The following is a 26,629-nucleotide window of genomic DNA, read 5'->3' as shown; positions in this document are numbered from 1 at the left end:
GCGGCCACGCCTCCTCCCCCGCTACGGCCCCGCCCGCTGGCGTTCGCGCAGCGCCGCGCCGCTGACGTCACCGCCGGCGCGACGCTGCGGGGGCGCCTGAAGGTGACGGCGGTCCCGGTGGTCCCGGTGGTCCCGGTGGCGGTGTCCGCCCCGCCATGGCCGCCCGGCAGCTCCTAGCGCTGCGGCGCCTGCCCGCCGCCTCCTTCTCGGTGAGCGGGGATGGGGAGATGGCGGCGGGGGCGGGGGGCGATCCCGCCGGTACCGTTATTACCGGTGCTGAGCCCGTGTGTGTGTCCCCCCTCCGCAGACGGCGCCCAAGAAGACGCAGTTCGGGTCGCTGCGGGACGAGGACCGGATCTTCACCAACCTCTACGGGCGGCACGACTGGAGGTGAGTACCGGGGGCCGGGAGGGTGGTGGGGGGGGGGGGGGGGATCCCGGTGCGTCCCGTCCCGGTGCCACCGACCGTGCCCGCAGGCTGCGGGGGGGCCCTGCGCCGCGGCGACTGGTACAAGACGAAGGAGATCCTGCTCAAGGGGGTGGACTGGATCCTCGGTGAGATCAAGGCCTCGGGGCTGCGGGGTCGCGGCGGCGCCGGTTTCCCCACCGGCCTCAAGTGGAGCTTCATGAACAAGCCCCCGGACGGCAGGTGAGATCCGTACCGGCACCGGCACCGCCGTGGCTCCCTCCCGGTGGGGAGCCCGGCCCTGACAACGCTCGCCCCCCCCCCCCCCCCCGCCAGGCCCAAGTACCTGGTGGTGAACGCGGACGAGGGGGAGCCGGGCACCTGTAAGGACCGGGAGATCATGCGCCACGACCCCCACAAGCTGGTGGAGGGCTGCCTGGTGGCGGGACGCGCCATGGGCGCCCGCGCCGCCTACGTCTACATCCGCGGCGAGTTCTACAACGAAGCCTCCAACCTGCAGGTGAGCGGCGCGGGGCCGGGGTTTGGGGACACCCCGGCGGCGGGGAGGGGGAAGCCCCCAGACCCATCGGTCTCTTCCCCCCGTCGCAGGTGGCCATCCGGGAAGCCTACGAAGCCGGGCTGCTGGGACGGGACGCCTGCGGCTCGGGGTACGCCTTCGACGTCTTCGTGGTGAGGGGTGCCGGAGCCTACATCTGCGGGGAGGAGACGGCGCTGATCGAGTCCATCGAGGGCAAGCAGGGCAAGCCGCGCCTGAAGCCCCCCTTCCCCGCCGACGTGGGTACGTCCCCAGCCCTCCCCGCTCTGCTCCCGCCGCAACCGGCTCGCGTGGCTTTTGGTGGCACCAGCCTCGATTTCTAGTTGCCGCTCAAGAGCGGGACAAAATGGTGGCGACCGGACAGAACCAAGTGGTCCCCGGGCCGCCATCCTGCTGCAGGGACGAGGCAGCCGTTGAGAGCTCTCGCCGCTTCCAGGTGTTTTCGGCTGCCCCACCACGGTGGCCAACGTGGAGACGGTGGCCGTGGCCCCCACCATCTGCCGGCGTGGGGGCGCCTGGTTCGCCAGCTTCGGGCGGGAGCGCAACTCGGGGACGAAACTCTTCAACATCTCGGGTCACGTCAACAACCCCTGCACCGTGGAGGAGGAGATGTCGGTGCCTCTGAAGGAGCTCATCGAGAAGCACGCCGGTAAGTGCCCCGGACCGCCCTGCCAAACCACACCGAGCCGGCGCCGGGCCCGGCTCAGCCCGTCCTGTCCCCCCCTCTCTGGCAGGGGGTGTCCGCGGGGGCTGGGACAACCTGCTGGCTGTCATCCCGGGGGGTTCCTCCACGCCGCTGCTCCCCAAGTCGGTGTGTGAGACCGTGCTGATGGACTTCGATTCCCTGGTGCAGGCGCAGAGCGGGCTCGGCACGGCCGCCGTCATCGTCATGGACAAATCGGTAAGGGACGAGTCCCCTCCCCGGCCTCACCCGTGCCGCGGCGGGGCCCTCACCCTCCCCTCCCTCCCCAGACCGACGTCGTTAAAGCTATTGCTCGCCTCATCGAGTTTTACAAGCACGAGAGCTGCGGGCAGTGCACCCCGTGCCGGGAAGGTGAGCAGGGGGGGCCGGGGGGCTATGGGGTGGGGTGGGCGCCACGCCACGGGCCCCTCACAGCCTTCCCATCCCCGCAGGCGTCGACTGGATGAACAAGGTCATGGCGCGGTTCGTGCAGGGCAACGCGCAGGTGGCCGAGATCGACGCGCTGTGGGAGATCAGCAAGCAGATCGAGGGCCACACCATCTGTGCCCTGGGCGACGGCGCGGCCTGGCCCGTGCAGGTGCAGGGGGGGGGTTGGCAGATTTGGGGCTGGGAGCAGGGTCAGGGGTGGGCAGCAGCTTTTCCCTGCTCCGTTAACCCATCTCGTTTGCTCTGTGTAGGGCCTCATCCGCCACTTCCGACCCGAGCTGGAGGAGAGGATGCGGCGCTACGGGGAGGCCAAAGCCCGAGCGGCATCGGCGTAAGGAGCCGGCGGTGGAGCAAGGGCTGCTGGCAGCGGTGACCCTGCCCTTTCCTGCCTGGGGTGGTGGGGGGGGCACTTCTTGGGGGTGCGGGGCTTCTCACAGCAGTTTGTGGGGCTGTGTTGAGGGGTCCTCGATAAACACTGCTGCGCTCACAGGCTTCTCTCTTTGCTGGGGGTTTGGGCATAAAATAGTGGGAAGGGACTGTTGGGGGGGCTCTGGGTCCTGCCTCCCCCGGAGCAGGGGATCCCCAGGGATTGGGGGATGACGCAGCCAGGGTCTGGATACCCCCAGAGGGGAGATCCCGGCTTTCCATGAGACTCCACGTTCCCTCTCTGGGACTGGGCAAGGGGAAAGTCGATGGTTGTGGGGCAGCACCAAGCAGCCGGGGTATTTACACAGCCACGTGTCCCTCCTTGGGGACGCTGCCCTCCCTGCCACCACCGCGGTGGCACCAGGGCAGCTCCTGCCTGTACTAGTGCCAGGGGGACAGCTGTCGTCCCGTCGTCCCCCCCCCCCCCGACCCCCCCGTGGTGCTGGCACCGAGGGCCAGCCGCGCTCCCTGACTTACAGGCCGTGGCGCAAGCTGTTCCAAACATGGCTTTTTACTACATCACAGTGTGTGATATCAGCCGCGGGGAGCGCGGTGGGTGGTAGCACCGATGGAGTGTTGGGGTGGGGAGGGGTGTTGCCATTTCCCCACGGCAGCCACCTCCCGCCCATCCCCGTGTGTGGATGAAAGAAGCCGCACAACCGAGGCACAGGGAGAGCTCCGCCTGTACACGCAACCCCCTCACTCCGTTTCCGCCCCCACCCCCCCCCCCCAAAATCACCACCCTGGCACCCAGGGGGTGACCCTATCCCCTCCGGCGTCAGGCCGAGCTCCCCTCGGGGGGCCGGCCCGAGGGGCTGCGGGCCAACACGTGGGTCTTCCGACGGTAGCGGTCGGGTGCCAGCAGCTCCAGGGTCAGCTCGGTGATGATGGCCGTGAGCCCCCAGACCTTGTGGGGGCCGTTGAGGAAGACGGGCAGGGTGTAGCTGTAGCGGCCGGCGGCGCGGAAGTGCGTGTAGCCTTGGTTCTCCTCCCGCAGGAGGTGAGCCAGCGGCAGGGTGAAGATCTCTTCCACCTGACGGCACAGGCGGCGAGCAGGGGGGGGGGGTGGCCGGCATCGTTTGCTGCGACGTTACCGGCGGGAGCCGGGGAATGGGGGTGCTCGCCCCGAGCGGGGGACGCGACCGGCGCAGGGTCACCCACCTCGTCGGGGTTGGGGGTCAGCGTCAAGTCCTCCAGGACCCCCAGGTTGGCCACGACGGGAGCCACCATCTGTCCCTGCTGGAAGGTGCATCAGCAAGGGACCGGGGGGGCGGGTGGTGACACCCCCCCCCCCCCCAAAGTGCCACCTACTCGTCTTGCGCCCAACCCTGACACCCATCGTGTCTCTGTCACCCCCCCCCCCTTACCTACAGCCAGTGCCCCGTCACCCCGAACCCCTGTCACCCGTGTCCCTGCCCCCCTGCCCTTGTGTCCTTGTCACCCCACGGTGTCCTTGGTGTCCCCAACCACCCCCCCCCCCCCTTCTCCCTCCCCGACCCGGTGTCCTCGCCACCTCCACCGGCGCCCTCCCCCGTCCCCCTCCCCGGTGCCCGGTACCCGGTCGGGCAGCAGCCGCAGCTGCCCCCAGACGCTCGGGGTTCCCAGCTCCAGCCCCAGCTCCTCCCGCGTCTCCCGTAAAGCCGTTGCCACCGCGTCGCCGTCCGCCGGGTCCCGCCGCCCCCCGGGAAAACTACGAAAATTTAACGGCACCGTCAAAAAGGCGGCGGTGGGATGGGTCCCGGTTCCCCGCTTCCCGGTCCGCCGGTACCTGACGTCACCGCTGTGGGGACCGCCCAGGCGGCGGGAACGTAACGTGAAGAGCAGCGCGGGGCGGCCGCGCACCGAGCACAGCGGCACCAGCACCGCCGCCGCCGCCGCCGCCGCCCCCCGCCGCCCCGCCGCCGCCGCCGCCAGCCGCGCCCGGCACCGCCGCTCGCTCCCGCTGCTCAGGAGCCCCGCGCACGGCTCCGCCATGGCGGCGGCACGGCACGGAGGGAGGGAGGGAGGGAGGTCCGGTACCGGCCGCCCACGGCACCGCCTCCCCCGGGACCGCCTCCCCCGGGACCGCCCCCGGGCACCCCCCCCCCCCCCGCCGCCGCCTTACGGCCCTTCGCCGACGGCTGGGCAACCCCCCCCGCCGGTGTGCAACTGCCCCGCCGGGTGTACAACCCTCCCGCCGGGTGTGCGACCGCTTTTGCCGGGTGTGCGACCGCCTTTTCTGGGTGTGCGACCCGCCCACCGGGCGTGCAACTGCCTTTGCCGGGTGCGCAACCGCCCTGCTGGGTGTGACACCACCTTTGCCGGGTGTGCAACCGCCCTGCTGGGTGTGACCACCTTTGCCGGGTGTGCAACCGCCCTGCTGGGTGTGACCACCTTTGCCGGGTGTGCAACCACCGTTGCTGGGTGTGACCACCTTTGCCGGGTGTGCAACCACCGTTGCTGGGTGTGACCACCTTTGCCGGGTGTGCAACCACCGTTGCTGGGTGTGCAACCCCCGCATTGGGTGTGCAAACTCACCTGCCGGGCGTGCAACGCCCCCGCTCTGCGCAACCACCTCTACCGGGTGTGCAAACCACCACCCAGCTTTGCACCCCACCTCTGCATATGCAACAACCCCTGCCGGGTGTGCAAGCCCTGCTCCAGCTGTGCAACCCTGCCGCTGGGCGTGCAACTCTCTATCCAGCTGTGCAGCCCCTTCTCCAGCTGTGCACACGTGCTACCATCCCTCCCCTTGTCACCAGCCGTGTGTCCCCCCCTTGCCTGGGGGTGCTGTGACACCTGGGGAACACCCACGGTGGGATTGATCCGATCGCTGCCCCCGCCACTACAGCCCCGAGAGGGAGCGAGGGTGGGGAAACTGAGGCACAGGCGGGGAGCCCTTCAGGCAGCGCGCTCCTCCCAGGGCCCTGCCACCAGCCACGCCGCTGCCCCACAATTATCCCCAGCCGTTAATGAACAGCTTCTGATCCACCCCCTCGGGCTGGGGGCAGCCCCTGGGGTTGTTGGGGCTGTCGCTCCCCAAGCGCCTGTGATGCTTGTACAACTGGTTTTTGAAACAAGCGGTTTTTTTGTAAGGGGGTGATGGTTCCGGGCACCATTATCTCATGGGGGAATTTCCTCTGTCAAAACAGCCTCAAACTGGGTCCAAGGCTGGGAAAAGGCTCCAGGGGCGTAACCACGGGAAGCGGGAGAAGGATTTCTGCCAGCGGATTTACCAGGCAGCCTCGGCAACACCAACGCTTTCAGGCTAAAGACAAGACACAGGCGCTGGTCCCGTGGGGACAGGACGGACGTGACAATGTCTCGTGGGACCGATCCAGCACCCAGCCTGGCTGTCTGCGCCTACAGCGGGGGTCCGGGTGGGCGCCAGACTGACAAAAAGGGGTTCGGTAAAGAATTGGGAATAATAGGGACAGTGCTAGGGTGGTCGGATTCGGGAAGGAACACTGGAGATTGGCCAGCCCCCCCCCGCCCCAGAAAGCCCCTGGCCCCACGACAGACACCCTCACACATCTGCCTTCATCTCTCAGCATTAAATGATTTTAAAAAAAACTGTATAGAAATCACCACTCTCTCATCATTTTTTGCCTCCAGAGCCCGGCATCAGCTTCACGACTCCCCTCCCAGCTCCAACTTCAACGAAACCTCCTCTCCTCCCACACGTATCGCTTCCCTGCGGGCACCTTGCGGAAAAACAGGCTGTTCCCTCGGCTCATGTTGCCCTGGAAGGGGGAAGATGACCACCGTCGGGTAAGTCAGGGCTGCCCCGAGCCCCGCTGCGTCCCCCCCCCAGACCCCGCAGGGCTCCCACCCGGTTCTTCTCCACGGCCAGGCAGCATCCCAGCGCTGCCCGGCTCCGGCCGCTTACCTCTCTGTGTAGCTGGCTCCAGCAGTCCAGCCAGGAGGAGTAGGTGGGTGCGTAGGGGAGGAGACCCCCGGCCAGCCTGGGGAAGGGAAAGGAAGACCCACGAGGAATTATTTCCACCCAGGGCTGAGCCAGTGGGGTAGGACCCGTCCCCTCTGCAGCCCCGCGCTGGGCTGAACCCCAAAACGGTCCTTTCGAAGCTGGGCTCCCTCCCCACGTGTCCCCACGTGTCCTCCGCAACCGCAGCGCTACTGACGAGGGATCAACCCCACAGCCAGTTTGAAACCTCTTTGCCACCCGGGAGCTTCGGAAAGGCAGTTTGGGGAACCGATCCGGCGCGGAGGGACGTGGCCATCGCCCACGGCAGCGCCCCCTGGGCGCGGGTTTGCCCTCGCTGAGAGGGTAGGAACTAGCGGCAGACTCACCCACAATTATTAACAGCCATCAGGTTGGAGACCAGCACGAAGGGGTAGGTCAGCATGCTGGCGAAGAACTGCAAGGGAGAGCAGGGCTGGTCGGCAGCAGCCCCCGGCCCCCACAGGGATCTCCCTGCTTCCCTCCACGTGGGGAGAACAAGCCCTAAAAGATCCCCAGGGCCCCCCCCAGGGAAGGGAGCCCTTTCCCACAGGCTCCATGCGGGGCCAGGCTACACGGTGGCAAGGCCAAGGTTGTAAGCCCACAGGCACGCAGGGTCATGCGCCTCCTCCGCGGAGCATTCCTTCCCCGGGGCAGTGTCACACACGGGGGTACACAACCCCCCCACCACACACACACGTACGCGCAGGCTGTACTCACTCCAGTGACTGCCTGTGAGTAGCTCTTCATCTCAGCCATAGTTGAGACCTGTGGGAGGAGAAAAGGCACCTTCAACCCCCACGGAGCCATGCTGTCACCCCAAAGCGGGGTCCTGCCCCCCTGGACTGTCCCCCTAGATGCAACCTGGGCCCTCCCGAGCAGGGCGCGGAGCCCGTACCCCGTTTTCCAGCGCGTACGTGTTGATGAGGTAGGCCAGCATGTTGCAGAGCCAGAGCGAAAGGATGTCCCCAAGGAGCCGGGGGATGAGGCCGCTGAAAGAGAAGAGGCAGCGGGAATGTGAGCCCAGGGCAGACCCAGATCCGGCCGTGCGGAGAGCCGGGGAACAGCCGGTCGGGAACGGGAGGGAGCGGCCGTCCCCACAACCACCGGGTGAAGGGGGAACTCCCCAGCCCGGGAGCGGGGATGTTTGGACAAACGGTTCAGAGACGACACAGGCACGGAGGGGAGCTGCCGGAGGGACCCAAAACACCTCCCCAGCCGGTGCTCCCAGGGAAGGATTACTACACCTTTGCTCTGTTTTAATGTCCCCAGGCACTGGATGTCACCCGCGCAACCCAAGGCCGGTGGCTACGAGGCGGGGGCTTGCCGGATCTGTGCCAGGAATCCCCCCGGGGAGGGCAGAACGGGAAACTGTGCGCCCCAGCAATGGCCAAGGTCAGGGCAGAGCGCTTCTTGAGCCCGGCGAGATGGGAGAGCAGAGCTGCGGCGCCGCGGCCGAAGCGAGGAGCGATGCCCGAGCGAGGCTCGTGGATTTTGGGGAGAGACCTCTGCTGCCCCCACCCACCACCGAGACCCCGGTTGTCAGCACTCACGCAAAGAAGCCCAGGACACCCTCTTCTCGGTAAATCGTGGCGAAAGCGCTTAGCGTCCCGCTGGGCCGGGGAGGAAGAGGAGAACACCGTGGTCAGAGGGGACACCGCGGGCAGGCAGGCAGCCCCCCGTCCCCGCGGCAGCCCCGGCCCCCCCTGCCCGTACCTGTACTTGGTCTCCCGGCCGATGAATTGCACCATGCAGCGCAGGGTGATCACTGCGGGCAGAGACAGGCAGCGTGGGGGTCGGGGGGGGGGGCACAGGGACACTCCGGCATGACAGAGGAGTGACAGACACCCGTCACCGGGCCCACGCACCAGCTGTGGTGGGGGCGTGGGGGGCACCTACCGTGAAAGGGGTGGGTGATGAGCGTGGCGGCAGAGCGAGCGACCATCTCTCGGGAGGTCTGGGGGAGAAATGGGCTGTCAGGAGGAGGGGGGGGGGGGGGCAGGTGACAGGGACGCGGCAGGTAGAGACCCCAACGGCGCCGGTGTTGTACCGAGCCCCTCTCGCACCCCAGCACCCTCCTCCTCCTCCTCCTCACCTCCTTGAGAACCTGCTCCAGCGAGGACACCGGCTCCTTCTTGCTGGCTCCAGGCTAGAGAGGGAAAGAGGCATCAGATGGGGAACAGGCCCCCAGAAAAGGCACCGCTCCCTCCCCACCACCCCTGAAAGGACCCGTCGTCCCCCCTAGCGCGGGCTCAGCAGCCCCCCGGCCCCGCGTTTCTCCCTGGGGGCAGCACTCGATGGCAGGGTGCCTCTCCCCGCAGGTGCGGGGCCACACGGGAGGGAAGGAGAGATGGAGAGAGGGAAGAAGAGCGACGGAGAGAGGGAAGAAGAGCGACGGAGAGAGGGAAGAAGAGCGACGGAGAGAGGGAAGAAGAGCGACGGAGAGAGGGAAGAAGAGCGACGGAGAGAGGGAAGAAGAGCAGGAGGATTCACCGGGGAAAGCGGCCTCACACCTACCTCAGCCTGCTCAGCCTCCTGGTACCGCTGGGGAGGAAAGGGCAGGGTTAGTGCAGCCGTGGGGGACGGGGGAGGCCCTGCCAGCACCGAAGCAGCGAGACGCGGGGTCTGCGGGTCCCCAGCTCCCGGTGGCAGAGCCCCCCGCCCCGTGTATGCGTGTCCCCCCCCGTGTCCCCCCCGGTACCTGCAGCACTTTGCCGTGCACGACGGTGCCGATGGCGCTGGAGCAGAGGCGGGGGGTGAGTCCCTTGAAGAGTCCCGCTCTTCCGTCAACCTTCACGATGTGCTTGGCTGGGGACAGCGGGGACGCGTCACGCCACGGGGGACACCACCCCCCCAGACACACACTCGACCACCGTCCCCGCGGGGCGGGGGTCACGGCGGGGGGGGAGCGGTGTGTGCCGTACCACCGGGGCTGACTTACCGTAAGCGAAGAGACCGGGCAGCTGGTAGACCTGGCGCCCGAAAACGTTCCTCCCCAGGGTGGGCGGCAGCGGCTCGTACCCCACCTGCGGCGGGGACAGGCTGCCGTGGTGCCGCCGCCGGTACCGGTACCGGCCCCGGTGCCCTCCCCGTTACCGACATCCCCCCCCCCCGCCCCTTACCTGCACCAGCACCTTCACGTACATGAGGGGCTGCGAGAGCACGGTCAGCCCCGAGCCCAGCAGCACCTGCGAGGCCGCGTCCGCCATGGTGCCGCCCCGGCGTCACGGCCCAGAAGGACACCGCCGCCGCCGCTTCCGCTTCCGCCACCCTCCCCGGTACTTCCGGCGCGCCCGCCGACCGCTTCCGGCCAGAGGGGGTGGGCCCCCACCGGGTCGCCATGGTAACGTGGGGGGGGGAATGTGTCACCGTGGCGACGGGGGGGGGGGGCCTGAGGCGTCGCCATGGCAACGGGGCCTGCGGCACCGATGGGGCCTGAGGCCTCACCGCGGCCTGAGGTGACGTCGTGGTGACGTCATGGTGACGGGCCTGAGGTGTCGCCGTGGCGACGGGGCCTGAGGTGACGTCATGGCGAGGAGGCCTGAGGTGACGTCATGGCAATGGGGCCTGAGGTGACTGTCATGGCGACAGGGCCTGAGGTGACGTCATGGCAATGGGGCCTGAGGTGACGTCAGGGTGGCAGGGCCTGGGCCTGGGGCTGGACGCTGGCAGCCTGGGGGCAGGCCGGAGGGCCGGGGGCCAAGGGGGAGCCCCCGGGGCGGGGGGAACGGCGCGATGAAAACAGGCGTCACCGCGCAGAGGCACGGCCGCGGCGGCACCGCCTTTAATGCCGAGCACAGGCGCAGCAGCGCGGGGCGGCGGGCGGCGAGGCCCTGCCGCGGGCGGTGAGGGGGGGACGCGCCCCGTGCCTGCGGGCAGCGGTCGCCTGCCCTCCCCGCCGCCGGGACGGCTTTGTTTCGGCTCCCGGGGCCGTATCCTGTGAGCAATCACCGGTGACACCGGGGCGAGGGATGCTCAGCGGCGGCCGACGGCGTGACACCGCGCCTGTGCCACCATCCAGCTGAGATCCCCCCATGGTGGCGTGGCGGCCAGCCCCTGCTCTGGCTGCGCTGGGAAAGGTCATGCCGGAGGCGGCTCTGGGCTCCTCTCCCGCCGCGCTGCCTCCCCTCGGGGTGCCGGGGAGAGCCGGCTGCCTGCGGGTCCTGGAGGGCCCCAGCCTGGCCTGGGGGGGTCACAGAAGAGAGGTCAGACCCACTTGGAGCCCCAGGGGTGCTGGCACCAGTCTGGGACAGCACTGGGGACAAGTGTCCCTGCAGGACCGTCCCCTCTGGGACCGGGTAGACCATGCTTGTGGGCCCAGGCTCACCGGGACGCTGGCATGGCTCCGGTAGACAGCATTTGTCTGGCGCAGGGCATTCCTCGCTCTCCGGCTCCGCAGCCGCTTCCTCCTCCCTTGCTCCAGCTGCACCAGATGGTAAAGCGGTGCCGGGGCGCCTGCACCCCGCGACACCTCGCGCCTCCCTGGCGCTTCGTCCCTCCCGCCCCAAAAGCAGCGGCACCCAGGGACTCACCGGCCGGGCCGGGCCACGGAGGTGAGCCGGGGACCCGTCGGACACGGAGCTGTCGGAGCCGCTGGTGCTGTGTGGGGGAGACAACCGCCTGCAGCCCCCGCCGGCACCACCGTAGCTCTACGGGACGGCACGGCTGGGACGTACCTGGACTCCAGTTCCGAAGGGGAGACGTCACTCCAGCTGCCGCCAGAGCCCGGCTCCCGGCCCAGCCGCTGCCGCAGCAGCGCGTCCACCTCCGACAGGCACTGCTGGAACTGTGCGACGGAGCCAGCGTCACCGCGACCCACCTATGGCGCCGGAACCGGCCTGGGTGCCGTGGTTTGAGCCGCAGTTGCTGGCCCACCTTGGCGGGATCGGGGTCGCAGAAGTCAAGCAGGGTGTCGCAGAGGTGGTAGCCCAGGGACTTGAGGTCCTCCACAGTGAAGTGCGAGCTCCTCCCACCTGGAGGGGACAGGGGAAAAGGAAACAAGCGGCAGCTTCCCAACCCCCGGGACCACCCCGCCTGCCCGCCAACACACCCGACACCGTCAGCCCCGGCCGGCGGCGGCCCCTCACCGAGCGTGGAGCCACCAAAGGCCGCCTCCATGGTGTAGCTGTTGGAGACACCCATGCGCCACATGATGACCCTGCCCGTCCCCGCTTTGCTCTTCTGCACCTTGAACTTGCAGCTGGGGAAGGAGAACTGGGGCCAGCCCCAGGGTCAGCACGGCGGGGGGATGTGTGCCCCTCTCCAACCCCGCAGAGACACCGTGGCGGCGCCTTGGGAAGCGGCATGGCAGCCGCGTTCCCCATGTCGCCATCCGGTGTCACCGCAAAGCTCAGCAGGGACGCCACTCCCTGGCTCCAAGAATGGCTTCTGAGCGTCCCACCTTGTCAGGGGCATTTTTGCTCAGCATCAGGGGGAAGACGCGCTGGCACAGCCGCAGCCCAGCCCCGGCCCCGCCACCGTCACAACCATACATGAAGACGTTGTTCTTCCGGCTGTGCCCGTGGAAATCGCAGTAAAGCACCACCTCCCGCTCCGCCAGCACCCTGCGTGTGTCAGGATATGGTCACCGGCACTGCCGCAGGAGCAGCACCATCCTGCTGGCTCCCCACGCTCCCACCTCACCTCTCGACCATGGCCCGCAGGTGCCACACGCCGGGGAAGGAGCCGCAGAGCGCTGTCCCGTAAGCCCTGTTGGGGTCGCGGCCCGCCAGGGAGCAGCGGGAGTTGCCCACCACCACCCCGTCGGGGTTGAGCATGGGCACCACCTTGAAGACGAAGAGCCGGCGCAGGAGCTGGGCATCGGCGTCGGCACTGAGGAGGAAATCGAGGAAGCCCCGCATGGCCCAGGAGCCGCCGCTCTCGCCAGGGTGCACGCGGGCGCTCAGCACCACCGCCCGCTTGGCCGCCGCACCGGCGGGGCTAGTGATGGTCAGCAGGTAGACGGTGTTGCCAGCCAGGCTGCGGCACAGCGCCCGCACCACGCAGTACCGTGAGCGCACCGGGTCGCCCGCCAGCGCCCGCAGGTAGCGCTGCAGGTCGGAGTAGGTGTAGGGGTAGGAGTGGGCGAAGAAGCAGGTGTCACCGTTGTGGGGGAAGCGTGCCGTCCAGGAGAGGCGGAAGGCGGCCGGCTCCTCCCCGCCGCCGCCCCGGTAGTAGCGGACGTCAGCCCCGACCCGGCGCCAGCCGATTCCGCGGCTCTGGGCATCCCGCTGGGAGTAGAACAGCGGCCGCATGCCCTCGCCGTAGAGGCTCTTGGGCTTTGCCAGGTTGGTGATGGTGAAGCGGTAGAGGGGGCCTTGCCGGGTGTTTTGGACGCGGAAGTAAAACCACTGGGTGTGCTTGGCGGTGTACAGGTCCGGCCGCAGCGTCAGCACGTACTCGTAGGGGCCCCTGCACGGCGGGACGGGCCACGCTCCGGCTCCTGGCCCCACCGCCACTACCACCTCACCCCCCGGCCCCTCTCTTACACCTTGACAGCTTTCTGGAGGTTGCCGCTCTCGAAGCGGGATTCAAAGAGCAAGGTGGTGTCCTGGGGACCCTCCAAGGGGGCTGCCGGCGAGGAGAGGGGACCCGGGGCCCCCCCGATCCGAGCGCGGGTGAAGCAGGAGCCTCGGGGTGCTGTGGGGGGAAGCCCGGAGGGACGGTGATGGGTGCCTGGGGAGACCGAGGGGGCACCCCGGGGTGCTGCCCGCTCCCCGCTACCTGGGCTGAGGTGGTAGACGATGGTGCCGTGCTCCTCACCGAGGGCAGCCGGGGCGCAGTCAGGGGCCATGGGCTGGCAGAAAGGCTCCGGTTCAGGGGGCACCCACTCTGTGGGGGGTGCAGACGGGCGCTATGGGCACAGCGGGGGTCTGGCACCAGGGTGAGGGGGGGGAACAGCCAGAGCGCTCCCTCACCAATGTGCTCGATGGTCTCCTCGATGACTTCGCACTCGATGGGCCAGCGGGGAGCGGGCAGGGGTCCCCGCGCTGAGGGAAGGGCGAAGAGAGCCGGCGGCTCCCCCGGGGACCCACGGTGCCGTGCCGAGGGAAGCGGCGTGCCCCGGCGCCGCGCAGAGGGGGCTGGCTCCAGCACCCCAGGGGCTGCAAGGGGACCAGGAGGGGCTGGGGGGGGCTCTGGTGTGCTCCCGGCTCCACGACACGGCTCCGGCAGAGATAGAGGAGCCCAGGCTGGGAGGGTTGGGGTGGGGATGCCCCCCAAAACCACCCCCCACTGCACCCTCCATGGCACAACACAGTTCCAGGCCCTGGGGCAGCACCGACCCCAGTGCTGGGGGGTCTGCGGGGGGGCTGTGGGGGTCTCACTCACGGCTCAGCTCCTGCCGGGGACCCCGCAGGTAGCCGGGGTCGGTGCTGCCCGTACCAGGTGCCTCGGTGGGGTGCTGCTCCGACAGGACCCCCAGGGACATGGGGCTCTTCTGCCCACCCGCCTTCTGGCCTTGGGGAGAGCACCGCTGCAGCCCGAGCGGCTGGGGGGGCCTGAGGGGATGCGCCCCTGCGGCCAGGGCCCCGCCGCGGCCATGGCTCACCTCGGAAGTAGCCGTAGTAGCGCAGGTGGCCGCGCATGAAGCTGTCGTAGGGGTCGGGGACCGGCCCTCTGCCAAACCCCCCCAGTCCTCCCTCCGTGACCCGGGCAGCGGAGCACCCCGAGGGCTGCATGGCTGCGAGAAGTCCGGCAAAACCCTTCTCCGGTCCTGGCAACGCCAGGGAGCCGGGACGCGGTCGCTGAGCGACCAGCCAGTGGCAGGGAGGGACGGGGCGGTCCCAGAGTGGAGCTGGGAAAGGAGCCAGAGGGATTTCCTTATCCTGGCAGACGCCCAGGAGAGTGGGGCCACAAAGGGCCCCCACGGTATCAGCCCAAGCCAGGACCACCACGCACGCCGGCCCCAAACTGCTCCCGACCTCCTGCCGCCGCGGCAGGGGCAGGGACAGCTCCCACTCAACCAGACGGTGCGTCCCAAACTGCTACAATTTATTGGACAACGGTCAAGTGAAGGGCTCTGAACTGTACATCTGTAAAAAAGAGTGCGGCCGCGCCTCATGTGCTCGACGCGGTTTTCCTCCGCTTCAGCCGCGCTCGCCAGTCCTCCGGCAGCGCCTCGAAGTTGGCGTTCCTCTCCGCCATGCCGCTGCGGGGATAAAGCGGGATGTCAGCACCCGGGCGGCACAAGGCGACAGTCCGCCCCCACCCTGGCGTGCCTCCCCCCGGGGCCGGAGATGCGGATCCCCACTCTCTGCCTCTACAGGGGACAAGGAAACGTTCCCCCCAGGTGGAGCCGAGCCGGGCAGCGTGCCACAGAGAAGGGCTGCCGATGCCGGGGCAGCCTCCCGGGGATCGTACCTCATCAGCTGCTGCTGCTTCCACTCCTCGATGCGCCGCTGGGCAGTGGTCTCCCGATCCTCCTCGCTGGAGCTGGAGTTCTCCTCCTCATCCAGCTCCCGCTGGATACTCTGCCACTTCTTCACCAGCGACGGCATCTTCGTCTTGCCCTTCTTGCCCTGCGCCAGAAACGCAAAAGGCCGTGGTGAGGGCGGCCGGAAAGGGAAAAGAGGGCACCCGGCGAGTGACCGGCGCAAGAGCACCTGCCTACCTTGTCCTTCCGCCCCTTCCTCGGCTTCTCCTTCTCCGGTGGCGGCGGCGCCTTGGGGGCGGGAGGCGGGGGTGTCTGGGGGGGCGGCGGAGGAGGCGGCTGGTCGGCGGTGCCGGCAGCGGGCAGGGCTCCTCGCGCCGGGGCCGGTTGCACGGCGGCAGCGGCCAGGCTGACGGGCGCGGCGCACTCCGAGTAGCTCATGACGGAAGGCGCGGCGGGCGCCGTCACGCCCAGGTAGCCGGACTGCAGGCCCAGCGCGGCGGGCTGAGGGCCGGCGTGGCCCGGCGCGATGCGGAGGTTGGGGCGGCCCTGGATCTCGCCCTGCAGCCGCTGGCGCGGCCTCAGGGAGGCGAGGGGCACGGCCGAAGGCTGGTACTTGCCGGCGGCCATCAGGGGCTGGCTGTAGATGACGGGGCAGCTGCCGATGGTGGCCGTTCGCTGCATCAGCCCCGGGCTCATCTCCACGGCTTTCCTCTTCTGAGGCTTGGCGGAGAGCAGTGGGGCCGGGCTCGGTTCAACGGCACCCTGGAAGAGAGTGCTGAAGTGAGTACCGAGCCGGGAGAGCCCTGAAGTGCGGCCGAATGAGCGCCCTTCCACGCCCCCTCCCCGCGCCGGACACCGGGCGGTGGGACTGGCCGAGGTCCGGCTTTGCCCGGCTGCCGGCACCGCCGCTCACCTGGCTGCTGCTGGCAGCTGGGCGCAGGAGAGGCTTCAGGGGAGCGTCCTCCTCCGTTCCTGGGGCGGGCGGCTCCTCGCCCCCCTCATCTTCCATCTCCACTTCCTGGATCTCGCCGTCTTCTCCGGGAGGTGGGGGCGGCGGGGGCGGCGGCGGAGGTGAGTCCGGTGGAGGCGGAGGCGGCGGAGGCATTTCCAAAGGCAAAGGAGGTTGGAGGACCGGGACAGAGGACTGAAGCAGAGTCCAAAATGGAGTGAGCGGCATGAGAGACGTAGCAGGAACTTGGCCTGAGAAGGATTCTTTACAAAGGGAGCCTGAAGAATACATATTGACACAGGCTTGAAAACCCACGCTACGGACCGCGCTGCCTGCTCCTGCCCGCTGCCTCCCTGCCAGGGCCCTGCCTGGGAGCGGGCAGGCAGAGCTCACGCCACAGGCTCGACCGACGAGCTGCACGCCGCCTTCCCCGGCGCCGCTGCGATGCCTAAAACCGATGGGGACAGCTCGGACGCGGGAGCGGCGCTCGTCCCGGCTTCGCTAAAGCCCGGGGAGGGAGGCCAGCGCCACCGCGAACTGCTCTAGCGCTCGGTGGGGCCCCCCCAATGCCCCGCTTCGGGGCCAGGACCCCCCAACCGCAGCGACCCCCTCCTCCCCTGTCCCCGTTCCCGCCCCCGGCTGTACCTGCGGAGCGCTCGGCGGGGTCCTCGGCGCGCTCTCCTTTGTCTTTTGGAGGTGGTTTAGGAGGACCGTCGGCTTTTCTGTCGGTGCTCCGCTGTCCCTCCTCTTCGTCCTCCCCGTCGGGGAACTCCCATTGCGACTCTCCTGAGCGCTCGTTAACATAGAAATAGCGTCTATGCTCCCTAAATCACAAGAAAGAGAAGGAGGCTTTAGATTCCCTCCCCCGCCACCGACACTCCGAGGCGGGCCTGCCCACGACAGCGGTGCGCTCTCGCAGGGAAGACCCTCTGCGGCAGGGCCGCCGCTCTCCCAAACGCAACAAACAACTTTGAGGACAGAGGCAGGAGAGGCCCGAGCCGGCTCGCTCAAAGCTATTTGCATTGCTGGCTGCGTGAACGTCGCCCTGAGCCCCCCGCTCCGAGGGAGGGGAGGGCTGAGAAAGCAGGCCAGCGTGCAGCAGAGCGACGTCTCGCTAGCATCGGGACTTTCAGCCGCCACCTTGGCTGAAAGTCGCCCTCCAAGAAGAGGCACCGGGGAACAGCCCAATGGAGAGAAGCGGCTGCCCCCCTACCCCGTGGTGCGCGGAGGTCGCTTTTATGATACTCTTGGTGTCAAACACACAGTGAATGCTAGAGAGAGGGAGCGGATCTGGGAGCTGAAAAACAAAAGAGCAAAGATTTCAAACAAAGGAAAATTAATCAAGAAAGCCAAATAGACAAAGAAATGTTTGGGTCTGACCTGCTGGCAGGAGACAGAAATCTTGTTCTTCGTTCCGTCGATGAGTTGAAGTTTGTCCTTTGTCAGAGCTGTTGGTCAGAAGAGGTGATCCAGAGATCCTGCAAAGTTCACAGAGCTCTCGCATGCGCGACCCCCCAGGCCCGCCCTCCACAGCGCTTTACACTCGCGAGAGTGAAAACCAGCTCTGTCCGATCAGGGAATCAGCTCCGTCTCAAAGCACTGAGCACTCCGTTTGGATCCTCCAGTTTGGTGGCTGGCCCAAACTCTGCGAGTGCCGGACGTTTCTCTGCCTGCCCAGCACTGCTAACAGAAGCTGCTCTCAGTCTCCGAGAGGGACGGCGCCACGTCGTCGGGTGGTGATGGTCACAAATCATGTCTGAGATGTCAGAGATGAAAGGTGAGAAAGGTAGGAGATCGCGTACCTGTCCCAGTGGCAGGACCAGCCTTTAGGGGTGGCGTTTATTTCGTATTGTTTTAGCTGTTCGGCTGCGTCTTGGAGTTTGCGTTTGAGGTAGTTTCCATTGAGAGCACCTTCTCGCCAGTCTGCAATGCGGGTCTAGAGGGCAAGAACCGGGGGAAGCCGTTGAGGGAGGCTGCAAGCGGCCCTCGGGACAGGACTCGAGGTCCGGGAGGCTCCCTTATGGCACGGGACTCAGGGGGGCCAGGAGGAAGACACCGCCTCCGCGCAAAGCCATGCTCTCCCCCCGCCGTGGAAGGGCCCTGCAGGAGGCAGGCGGGTGGGCGCGCCGCACGGCGCGGTGCGGTGCCGCCGCGGCCACGAGGTTCACGCAGCACCGGCCCTCGGCGCTCGAACGGCGGACAGTATTTGATCCGCTTCGGAACAGAAGGCCGGAGCGAGGGGCGAAGGCTCGGTTACCTCTGTCTGCAACAGCAACATGTGGAAGTTGGAGATAGATTGTCTGTTGATGCCCAGGAACTCCAATTTACTAGTCAGAGTATTTGCCAGCTCTCCGATCTGAAACTGCCAGGGAGAAAGGGGAGAGTAAAGAGCCACTCTCGGGTAGCGTCACCGGGCGGCTGCGGCCTCATGGCTCGAGGCCTTCCCCGGCAAACAAGACTCTGGACAGCCCGCGGCCCCTCAGCCTGGTGGGACTGGGATGTGCCACCCTGAACGTGTGTGCGCCTGTCACCCCCTCCTCGAAGCCCCGCTACCTCCTGCGCCCCAGGGAGGGGGTTACTGTGGGGTAGCAGGATGAGACCTCCTCTGCAGCTGCAGGAGGTGCCAGCAAACCCCAACTCCTTCGTGTGGACCTTGCCCTACTCCCAGCCACGGCTCCCGGCACTTGCCAGAGCGGTCGCCGCTCCGCGCCAGCCGAAGGAGGGTACGGGCTCAGTCTGCTTCGGCGCCCCGGCTCTGGAGGTACAGCAGAGCAATCGCCAGGGCGGAAATCTAATACTTCAACCGTTTCCCAAAGGAAATGGGCCAGGATATAATTTCAGGCTTCATAAATCACCCCTTTCCAGAGGAACTAGCTGGAAAGCACAGGAAAGGGGTAACAGCTCTGGATTTACTCCCGAGCGGAGACAGTATCTATGTTAAGATTCAGGCCAGCCCACAGCGACCACTGTTACTCAACCCCAGCGTCCCATGGGAGCAAAACCTCCCATTGGGGCACTGCACGGGGACATAGGGATCCCCCGTGTCAATCCCCCTAACTGAGGGGCCTGCGTGAAAGCACCTACAAGCCAGAAAACAAGAGCAGAAATGGGGTGGACGCCTCCAAGCAGTATCATGATTGCTTAAAAGGAAGGCTCTAAAAATTTCTTTTTTCCTTCACTCTTTGGAAGATGCTTTGGAAGATCCCCAAAGCCGACAACGCAGCGTCTGTCTCCAGAGAGGGGGACGGGCCAGACAGACAAGCAGCGCTAGAGAAGCCCGAGGCAGGGAAACAATTCCCACGTTAACGTGGCTACGGAGAAGCCAGGAAAGATCCCACAGCAGAGGGTGACTTCGCAGCGGAGGACCCGGCGGATCTCCTGCAAACCAGAGATCCGGCAGAAGAGAGATTACCCCAAACCGATGAAGCAAACGGTACCAATTACCCAAGGAGACGGCATTCCTCCAACAGCTCTAAGGGGATCCTGCATGGGAAAGCACCACGCTACAGCACACAGTCCGTCACAGAGCACCGCCAGTACCAGGAGAAAAGGGGACAGCAAACGTGACAGCTTAAAAGGCTTTCGGCAGCCATCTGGGGTGCAGCAGCCAACAAGCGTGGTCCTGCTGCAGGCTTTTTTTCCTCTTTTCTTTTAGATAAATTGAATTTTAAAAAAATCAGACAAGCCTCACGTGGATGCTATGCTGAGGGAGGCACAGTGGTTTTGGGCAGGGAATATCACATCTCAAAACTCTGCTAGAGTTCTTTCACGGGAGAGATGCTAAATCTGTCAGGAGGACGATAACGAAGCCCTTCCCTTTCATGCTGGAAAAATGATTAAGTGGTGGGAAACGAGGGCATGGCCGGAGGTCAGCTTTCGCTGCTGGTTTCCACCAGGGTTCTACCACGAGCCAGTGATTCCCCATCCATAAACCATCTGGCACAGGGAGGTGACAACATTTGCTAGCGAAACAAAATTACTCAGGAGCCAAATTTAACGCTGCAGGAGATTGCAGGGTAACGAGCGACTGGGGAATCAAAAGGACAAAACGAAAAGATCTCCCCTACCACTCTGCGTAACCATCACCCAGAGCCTGTAGCTCTGCATGTCACTACTACGGCTCAGGAAGGGGCTCTGGGAATCGTTCAGCTGCAGCCAAAAAAGAGCAAACCAAGGCTCGAAGAGAAAATATCAGTACTGAAGCCTGAGCCTTTTTCGCAGCATCAGTACGATGCTGCAGAAGTCCCCAGGGCTTCCCCAATTTGCATCTAACAACTTCAGAAAAGTAACGCCAGGGGAAGGGCAGAATAATAGGTACCGGCAGCCTCCAGACCCAGAGAGATTACGGATGAGGAGTCTTCAGCCTGGAAACGGGACGACTGAATGGGCACGTGCCAGAGGACTGTAATACCGTTTTTGGTGAAAAGAAAGTCAAGACAAAAGTGTTTGCTCTCTCTCACGACAAGCCCCTGGGCTCAGTCTTTATGCCCCCCACACCCCCCCCTTTTATTTTTTTTACAACACTTTCAAGCCTTTGCTGCTGGCTCCTGCTGGAGATAGGATACCGGGCTGCAGAAATGCTGGCCCAATCCTGCACAGCCACTCTTTCACAGGGCCAGGGCAAACTGTTCTCGCAGCCGCAAAGGGACCTGAGGCGTAGAGCTGCAGCAGGGCTACGGTGCCGTCCCACCGGCAGCGCGGGAGGCGGACAAGGTCGCTCCAGCTGGGGCAAACCCACAGCCCAAAGCTCAGGTTTCCCCTGGGCAGAGGTGGCCAAGGGAGCCAGCACGTCCCTCCGCACTGCCGGCGGCACGGCGAGCCCTGGGAGAGCCACGAACTGGCCGGGGCCTGGGGGAGTGGCCGAGTGCCTGGCCACGTCCCTTACGCGAGCTGGGACGGATCTCACAGACACACACCTCTGCATCTCCGTACCTTTAGGTCCTGCTCCTCCTCTTCTATTTTTGGTGCCCCTTGGGCTTTTGCTTTCTCCTGGGGCTCCTCAGACTCTGCCTCTTTGTCTGAAATCACATCAGCTGCTTCTGTGCTCGCCGCTGCAGGAGAAGAAATGACAGGTCAGCCCTTCTCCCACTGCTGCCACGGCGCTGCCAACAGTGGGCTGGAGACACCGTGCTGGGGGGCCAAAGCCGCTGCAGGAGAGGGCAGGGAAAGAGCCAGGGCCTCTTTCCTACAGGAGCCGGCGACGAGAGCCTGAAATTAAAAAGGAGAGAGGGTCACTGGCTCTGTGTTTTGATGGTGGGGGTCCTTCCAGAAGGATGGCACGGGAAGTGGAGAATTACAGCTGCTCCAGCACAAGGGCAGGAAGGAGGAACAGCGTGGAGCACAGGGTTCAAGGAAGCGTGAAGAGAGCTAACCACCAGGCAGGCAAGCGTTAAACTCCGGCGGTTTAATAGTTTGTCAAGAAAAAGTATTGGGTATTAAATAAGTTGAGACCATTGTCGAAGACTGAAGAGCTCCCAAATAGTTGTCAAGACCGTAAGGTTTTGCCTCTGCTGCATCACAGGGCAGCGGCGACTAATTCACTGTCCAAGCGACAAATTCCAGGGAGGGAAGTTTTGTGAGGGAGTCCTACCAAAAGCCCTTGGGGGGGGGGTAAAAAAAAAACCACATTCCTGGTGCGTCCTGGCGCTGAAGGGCAGGACAGTTCCCTCAACCACCCTCCAGCAGCAGGGTGCTCAACTTTTAAAACAGGTTATTTTAGAGTAACAGCTTCCTCTTTCCCAGGTAAGCGGGAAACCAGCACTGCTGGGAAGAACTGGCTCCAGGGACGTTCTGCCCACAGGCCTGCGAGGCACAAGGGAAAACCCTCCAGCAAAATCATCCCGCAAAGAGCCACCCCGGACAAACGACATCACCGACTTAACGCCAGGCCTGCCATCCAGATCACACCTCTGCCTGAAGCAGACGCGTGTTAAGACCACATCAACACCATTTTAGGGAAGGGCACTGTCTCCCACTCCAGCACGACGCAGCCTGCTCCAGGCTCAGGGCACTTTTGTACCGTTTTTTCCTGGGAAAATCAGTTGTCTCTCATTCAGCCAGCTTTCTGCACCAGAGGGGCTGCCTTCCTCTTTGCCACGAGGCAGGCAGCTGGCCTGAAGCCTTGTGCCAGGGACTGGCACATCTGGGAGTCCCGGGGCCGCCAGGCACAGGCTGTTCTCTCAAGCGCGCTTCGGGGAGCGCAGCTCTGGAGGGACTGGGGAGGATGGGAGGGTCGGTACAGGTAGCGAAGCACGGGCTAACAGCCGCAATCGCATCATTTCCCTCGAGGCAATAAATTTATACAATGCTCTGCAACATCGGATGAACTACCCTTAACATACGTTTGACAACAGTCTCTGAAAGACCATGGCTGTACCACTGGAAAGTAGAGCGCGAACAGGAACGTGAGCTCTGCTGAGGGGCTGTTGCTCCAGCAATGTATCCTGGTATCAAACAACCCTTACGTGAACCACGTCTTCCTGGCAGCGGGGTCCTGCCTTACGTTTCCCATGCACCAACAAGCGTGGAGCTGGAGCGGCTCTTGGGGAACACCTCACCTGCCTGAAATTTGGTGACCGTTACCAGGCAGCTTAGAAAAAGAACTTGAAAAGAGGAAGACAACAGTTCCTCATGTACCACAGTTCGGATTTATAATGTCGGGAGGAAAGCGGAAGGCGGTGGGACATGAAGCAGCCGTTACCACGTTTCTGCGTTCCTTCTCCTGCTAAAGCGTTGAGTACGGGCACTCTCCTATTTATTTTCCTGACAAAAGTGTTGAATATGGGCACCTCCCTGTTTTCTCTTTTTAATTAGGATAAAGAAGAGAGTCTGGCAGAGCATCAGCTTAACCCCACGCTGCCCTGAGCCTGCAAGACTGGCACCGCCAGCCTGCGACACTGGTGACAGCCACCCCTCTGGGCCTGTCCCCTGCCTGGCACACGTACCTCACCGCCCACCCGGCTCCTCTACGCGCTGCGTGGGGCTCCAGGCGCCCCGTGCATCTTCGGGGAAAGGAGACCCCGGCAGGAGAGGGCTGCGGCCTTTCCAAATACCCGCTCCTCCCTCCGAAGGGAGCCTTTCCAATTACCTGCTTCTCCCGCTTCCGGGCTCTCCCGGCCTGTTTTGCTGGAGCCTCGACTCGCGGATTCGGGGCTGGCAGCTCCAACAAACAGTTTCCATTTCCCTCGCTTAGAGGCCAGCCTGCGGGTTGCATCCTGCGAGGCCGACTGGCTCCCGTCGGAGAGTGGGCTGGAGCCCGAAACGCTGCCATCGCCTTCCTCCAAGGCACGCAGCTCCGCCTGCCAAGAGACACGACAGTGAGCGGCACTTCAGGGACCTGAGCGTCCCCCAAAGAACAGCCACGGTTATGAGTCACCCGTGAAAGAAGAGCAAACAGCTGCTCTAACCGGGGCACCGCGTTAATGGCATGGAAGACGGGGTGAGAGTTTGCCAACGGCCGCTGACTCGTCAGCACAGCATCCACATGAAGCTGTGGCTGATCAGCCCCCAGATCTATATGGAGCCCAGGCCCGTATAGGAACAGCACGGGAAACGCAGGGTCACTCTCCCAGAGCAGGCAGGAGGACAGAGGTGAAAACATCTGCTGCTCCCAGTTTATTCCCAACTATTCCTTGGCTGCACCCGCGGCCTCGTTTCGGTGACAGAAATTTCCCCCTTACCTTCTTTCTCTCCAGCACCATCTCCAGCTCGAGGGTGTCTTGCTCCTCCTCTTCCTCAGCGCTCTCCCCCGACTGCACCACGCTGCACAGATCCTCCTGCAGCGCGTCTTCCAGGGGATCCCTGCCAGGCTGCGGCTCTTCGGGGGCGGCCGCCGCCTCTTCTGCTTTTGCCTCCTCTTCCGGGGGCGGCTCGACCTCCTCTTTGCAGATCACCTTTCTCCTCCAGCGCTCCTCTTCCTCCTTCACCACGTCGGGCAGGAGCGGTGCCAGGAGGGCTGCAGCCACCCCCTTCTTCTCCTCCTCGCTGTTGGAGAGGGCCTGCACGCCTTCGTTCACTTCCTGCAGGTCGAGCGCCGCGTAAGCTTTCCGGCAGCAGCCGTGCGAGCTTTCCGGCAGCAGCCGCTGCTCCCTGCCCCCTCGCCCCAGCCCTACGCCTTCCCCAAGCAGCGAAGGAGACCGCAGCCCGCAGAAGGAGCAGCCCAGGCAGCCTCTCGTGCTGACGGGGCCCTTTTTTGGGCTGCGAATGGAGCGGAGCAACCCACCCACTGCCGAAGAAGCCCAAAGGGGCGCCCCTACAAGCTCTGGGGCAACCAGAACCTGGTGCTCGGCCCGTCCGACTGACCTTCTTCACCTCCCGCTTGGTGAGGCTGGCCCCACGGCTGACGCTGCCCGGGGCGGCCCCCTTCTCCTGGGGGTACAGCTCGGCGGCCGCTACGAAGCTGCCGTTGGCGCCTGCCACGGTGCTGCTGAGGAAGAGGAGAGGGAATGAAGGGCGGGCTGGGGGACAAAGCCCCATCGCCTCCCCTCGCAGGGCTGAGGGTCTCTCCCACCTGTGCTGGTAGTGCTGCAGGCCCTGGACCTGCGTCGCCAGGTACTGCGGCAGCTCCCAAGTCACCTCGTTGCTCTGGGTGTTCCAGTAATAGTAGCAGCCAGTGTTCTCGTCCCACACCTCCTGCCAGTCACCCATTTCCAGCTCTCCCACTGCCGGGGGCGGGGAGGGACAAGGACAGGCCGTCAGCCACAGGACACGCAGAGCCTGCGTCCCACCGCCAACCGGATCGGTTCCCCAGACCGTTGTCACCCCCCTTTTCCCAGCGTCAACCGCTTGTCACCGCCCTCAGCTCCCTTCGGTGAGCAAAGTGGGGGACAGAAGCCCCCCCCCCCCCGCCCCCCCAGCCCCAAGACGAGGCGCTCACCTCCCGCCAGCGAGCACTGGGTATCGTACTGCCACTCCGGGGCCGGCGCAGATCCCGCGCCATTGGCGGTGCCCGAGGACTGGCCCGAGCCCGACTCCTTCGGCTCCGGGCGGGGAGGAGTGGGGGGCGGCGCGGAAGAGGCGGCGGAGGGCTCGGCGGGCTGCGGAGGAGCTGTGATGGCATCGATCTCCTGCGAAAACAACATCCCGACACGATCCTCAAATCCCAGGGGAGGCAAAAGCGGAGTCAAAACATTTATCAGCAGAGGACAATGCCTCGGACCGTGAAGATCCCCTCCCCTCCGCCCTCTCTCCCCAGAGCCACACTAACCGCCAGGAAGTTTGCCAGCGTGCTGTCGATGTCTGCCGAATTATTGCCATTCGCGTCCGCGGAACGGGCAGACTTCTCCGGGGTTTCGCCCTCCTCATCGTCGCTGTCTGCGTAGGCGCCAAGCAGACACAAACCTCCTGGCCGGGGTGGGGGGCAGAGAGGAACAGCGGACCCTCAGCGAGGGGGGGGGGCCACGACGCAGCACATCCCGCCTCGGAGAAGCGGATCCCACCCCCTGCCCCCCATCCCGCTGCGACTCGGGTGGTCCCGCCGTCACCCCTCTAATCCTGCGAGGGGGGAGCAGCCACGAGCGTTCAGGGGATAAACGCCGCCCCTCCCTCTTCAAAACATCCACGGGGATATCTCCTGACCCCCAATATCGAGGCGGGGTGCCAGCCCCCCATCCACACTGGGAATGGGAAATAGCCTCCCCGGGGAAAAAAAAGACCGACCAACTGAGCAACATTAGGAAGAAAAAGCAATTCCCCACCCCTGAAAAAAGAGACCTGGGGGGAGAAAATATCGTATTCTGCCTGCAAACCACAGAGGGGGGAGTCACCGCACCCCAAAATACCAAAGTTTTAAATTGTTAAGTTATTTAATGTTAAATGTTAAATTATTAAATTGATGTTGGATTTATTTAAGCGCTAACGATGGGTAACAACAGTAACGGCAAAAAAAATCACCTCCTCCTCCCCCCAGAAAAAAAAAAAACACACTGGGCGGAAAAAACATCTCCAAACCCAAATTTTTAAGGCAAGAAATCACCTCCCCTTCACAAATCGCTTCAGGGGCGGCAGGGGGGTGAACTTTTACATCATACCACCACCTCAAAAACAGGAAAATGGGGGCAATAACCCTGCTCCCCCCCCCAAAAAAAAGAAATAAAGTGAGGGGGGGCGATCACCCCGCTCCCCCAGATCAAAAGCACATAAACGTGGAAATCAACTTACCCGAACAAAAAACGCGCTTAAAACGGTACAACCCCCCACCCACCCAAAAAAAGAATAAAAAGGGGGCACTGCCCCCTCTTTTTTTTTTTTTTTTTTTTTTTGGAGGGGGCTTCATACCTGTGGGCTTGACAGCGGGGGGCGGCGGGTTGGGAGCGTTGCGGGGGGGCTCCGTTACCGCTTCGGGTTCGTCTGGAGGGGGGGGAAATCGTTAAAGAAAGGGGGGGGGGGCTAGAATCGGGGGAGGCGGAGGGGGGGGGGCCGCGGGGCGGGGCGGAGCCCCGCCCCGCGGCCCCCCCCCCCCCCCCCTCCGCCTCCCCCCCCCCGGTATCGCCACTAGGCCGCGCCGAGGCCTCCACTAGGCCGCGCCCCGCCAACAAAGCGTCCCCCGCCCGCCATTCCCCTCACATCCCCTCCCGCCGATTATTACCCGGCTCGGAACCCGATTCGGTGCCTTCAACCGGCTGTACCGCCGCTTCGTCCCGGCGGGGTCCGGGAGGAGAAAGCTGAAGGATGGGCCTTCGGCCCGGAGCGGCGCGGGATTTTTTCCCCATGGCGGCGGCGGCGGCGGCGGCTGAAGGCGCCTCAGGGCTGCGGCCGCGCCTGCGCGGTAGAGGAGGGGAAGGGAAAGGCGGGGTCGGTGCGTATTGCGTCATGGCGCCGAAAGGGCGGGGCGGAAAGGGAGCTCCGCCCCC

At 65.1% G+C, this 26,629-nt stretch overlaps 6 protein-coding genes across 17 annotated transcripts in view; 1 reads left to right on the top strand and 5 right to left on the bottom strand.

The window, feature by feature from the left end:
• The first annotated feature begins 59 nt into the window (after positions 1–59).
• On the top strand, positions 60–2,577 carry NDUFV1 (NADH:ubiquinone oxidoreductase core subunit V1). The gene is made up of 10 exons (XM_030038491.2): positions 60–209; positions 308–391; positions 479–648; positions 742–925; positions 1,015–1,204; positions 1,398–1,610; positions 1,696–1,862; positions 1,934–2,015; positions 2,096–2,241; positions 2,342–2,577. Exons 1-10 carry the CDS (start codon positions 156–158, stop codon positions 2,423–2,425), a joined length of 1,374 nt encoding a protein of 457 aa, XP_029894351.1. The 5' UTR covers positions 60–155; the 3' UTR covers positions 2,426–2,577.
• A 195-nt stretch (positions 2,578–2,772) lies between these two features.
• Positions 2,773–4,515, bottom strand: NUDT8 (nudix hydrolase 8). Of its 3 annotated transcripts, none has more exons than XM_030038462.2 (4): positions 4,285–4,505; positions 4,074–4,206; positions 3,614–3,755; positions 2,773–3,582 (listed from the first exon to the last, which is right to left on the bottom strand). In XM_030038462.2, the coding sequence occupies exons 1-4, from the start codon at positions 4,488–4,490 to the stop codon at positions 2,990–2,992; spliced, it is 1,074 nt and encodes a 357-aa protein (XP_029894322.1). In that variant the 5' UTR covers positions 4,491–4,505; the 3' UTR covers positions 2,773–2,989. The 3 variants fall into 3 exon arrangements, with proteins under 3 accessions (XP_029894322.1, XP_040985068.1, XP_029894324.1); XM_030038464.2 differs by having other exon boundaries at positions 3,012–3,549; positions 3,678–3,755; XM_041129134.1 differs by lacking the exon at positions 4,074–4,206 and having other exon boundaries at positions 4,227–4,515.
• Positions 4,516–6,034: 1,519 nt separating this feature from the next.
• MTCH2 (mitochondrial carrier 2) lies at positions 6,035–9,741 on the bottom strand. Its single transcript, XM_030038473.2, has 13 exons — positions 9,579–9,741; positions 9,398–9,482; positions 9,158–9,264; positions 8,974–9,000; positions 8,552–8,605; positions 8,356–8,413; positions 8,173–8,224; positions 8,010–8,069; positions 7,355–7,448; positions 7,177–7,224; positions 6,807–6,874; positions 6,385–6,460; positions 6,035–6,238 (listed from the first exon to the last, which is right to left on the bottom strand). The coding sequence occupies exons 1-13, from the start codon at positions 9,663–9,665 to the stop codon at positions 6,152–6,154; spliced, it is 903 nt and encodes a 300-aa protein (XP_029894333.1). The 5' UTR covers positions 9,666–9,741; the 3' UTR covers positions 6,035–6,151.
• A 477-nt stretch (positions 9,742–10,218) lies between these two features.
• AGBL2 (AGBL carboxypeptidase 2) lies at positions 10,219–14,383 on the bottom strand. Of its 10 annotated transcripts, XM_030038422.2 has the most exons (13): positions 14,006–14,383; positions 13,786–13,914; positions 13,374–13,559; positions 13,180–13,287; positions 12,945–13,095; positions 12,100–12,867; positions 11,858–12,020; positions 11,544–11,670; positions 11,332–11,429; positions 11,133–11,242; positions 10,989–11,055; positions 10,742–10,879; positions 10,219–10,639 (listed from the first exon to the last, which is right to left on the bottom strand). In XM_030038422.2, exons 1-13 carry the CDS (start codon positions 14,133–14,135, stop codon positions 10,241–10,243), a joined length of 2,574 nt encoding a protein of 857 aa, XP_029894282.1. In that variant the 5' UTR covers positions 14,136–14,383; the 3' UTR covers positions 10,219–10,240. The 10 variants fall into 10 exon arrangements, with proteins under 10 accessions (XP_029894282.1, XP_040985055.1, XP_040985052.1 ...); XM_041129121.1 differs by having other exon boundaries at positions 10,784–11,055; XM_041129118.1 differs by having other exon boundaries at positions 10,784–10,879; positions 11,332–11,670; positions 14,006–14,327.
• A 48-nt stretch (positions 14,384–14,431) lies between these two features.
• On the bottom strand, positions 14,432–26,523 carry FNBP4 (formin binding protein 4). The gene is made up of 16 exons (XM_030038412.1): positions 26,365–26,523; positions 26,055–26,126; positions 24,985–25,121; positions 24,655–24,844; positions 24,289–24,439; positions 24,081–24,201; positions 23,459–23,797; positions 22,867–23,077; positions 20,712–20,830; positions 18,037–18,141; positions 17,582–17,715; positions 16,425–16,603; positions 15,744–16,057; positions 15,068–15,592; positions 14,818–14,975; positions 14,432–14,605 (listed from the first exon to the last, which is right to left on the bottom strand). The coding sequence occupies exons 1-16, from the start codon at positions 26,486–26,488 to the stop codon at positions 14,515–14,517; spliced, it is 2,970 nt and encodes a 989-aa protein (XP_029894272.1). The 5' UTR covers positions 26,489–26,523; the 3' UTR covers positions 14,432–14,514.
• Positions 26,365–26,629, bottom strand: part of NUP160 (nucleoporin 160) — a 30,398-nt gene continuing 30,133 nt past the window's right edge. Inside the window, exon 36 of the transcript XR_005934110.1 lies at positions 26,365–26,537. The gene's annotated coding sequence lies outside the window, so the exon portion shown is untranslated. The remainder of the gene's footprint in view (positions 26,538–26,629) is intronic.

This window comes from Aquila chrysaetos, chromosome 16 (assembly GCF_900496995.4).
Source record: "Aquila chrysaetos chrysaetos chromosome 16, bAquChr1.4, whole genome shotgun sequence".
Taxonomy (NCBI): domain Eukaryota; kingdom Metazoa; phylum Chordata; class Aves; order Accipitriformes; family Accipitridae; genus Aquila; species Aquila chrysaetos.
This window is presented reverse-complemented; position numbering and strand designations above follow the sequence as displayed.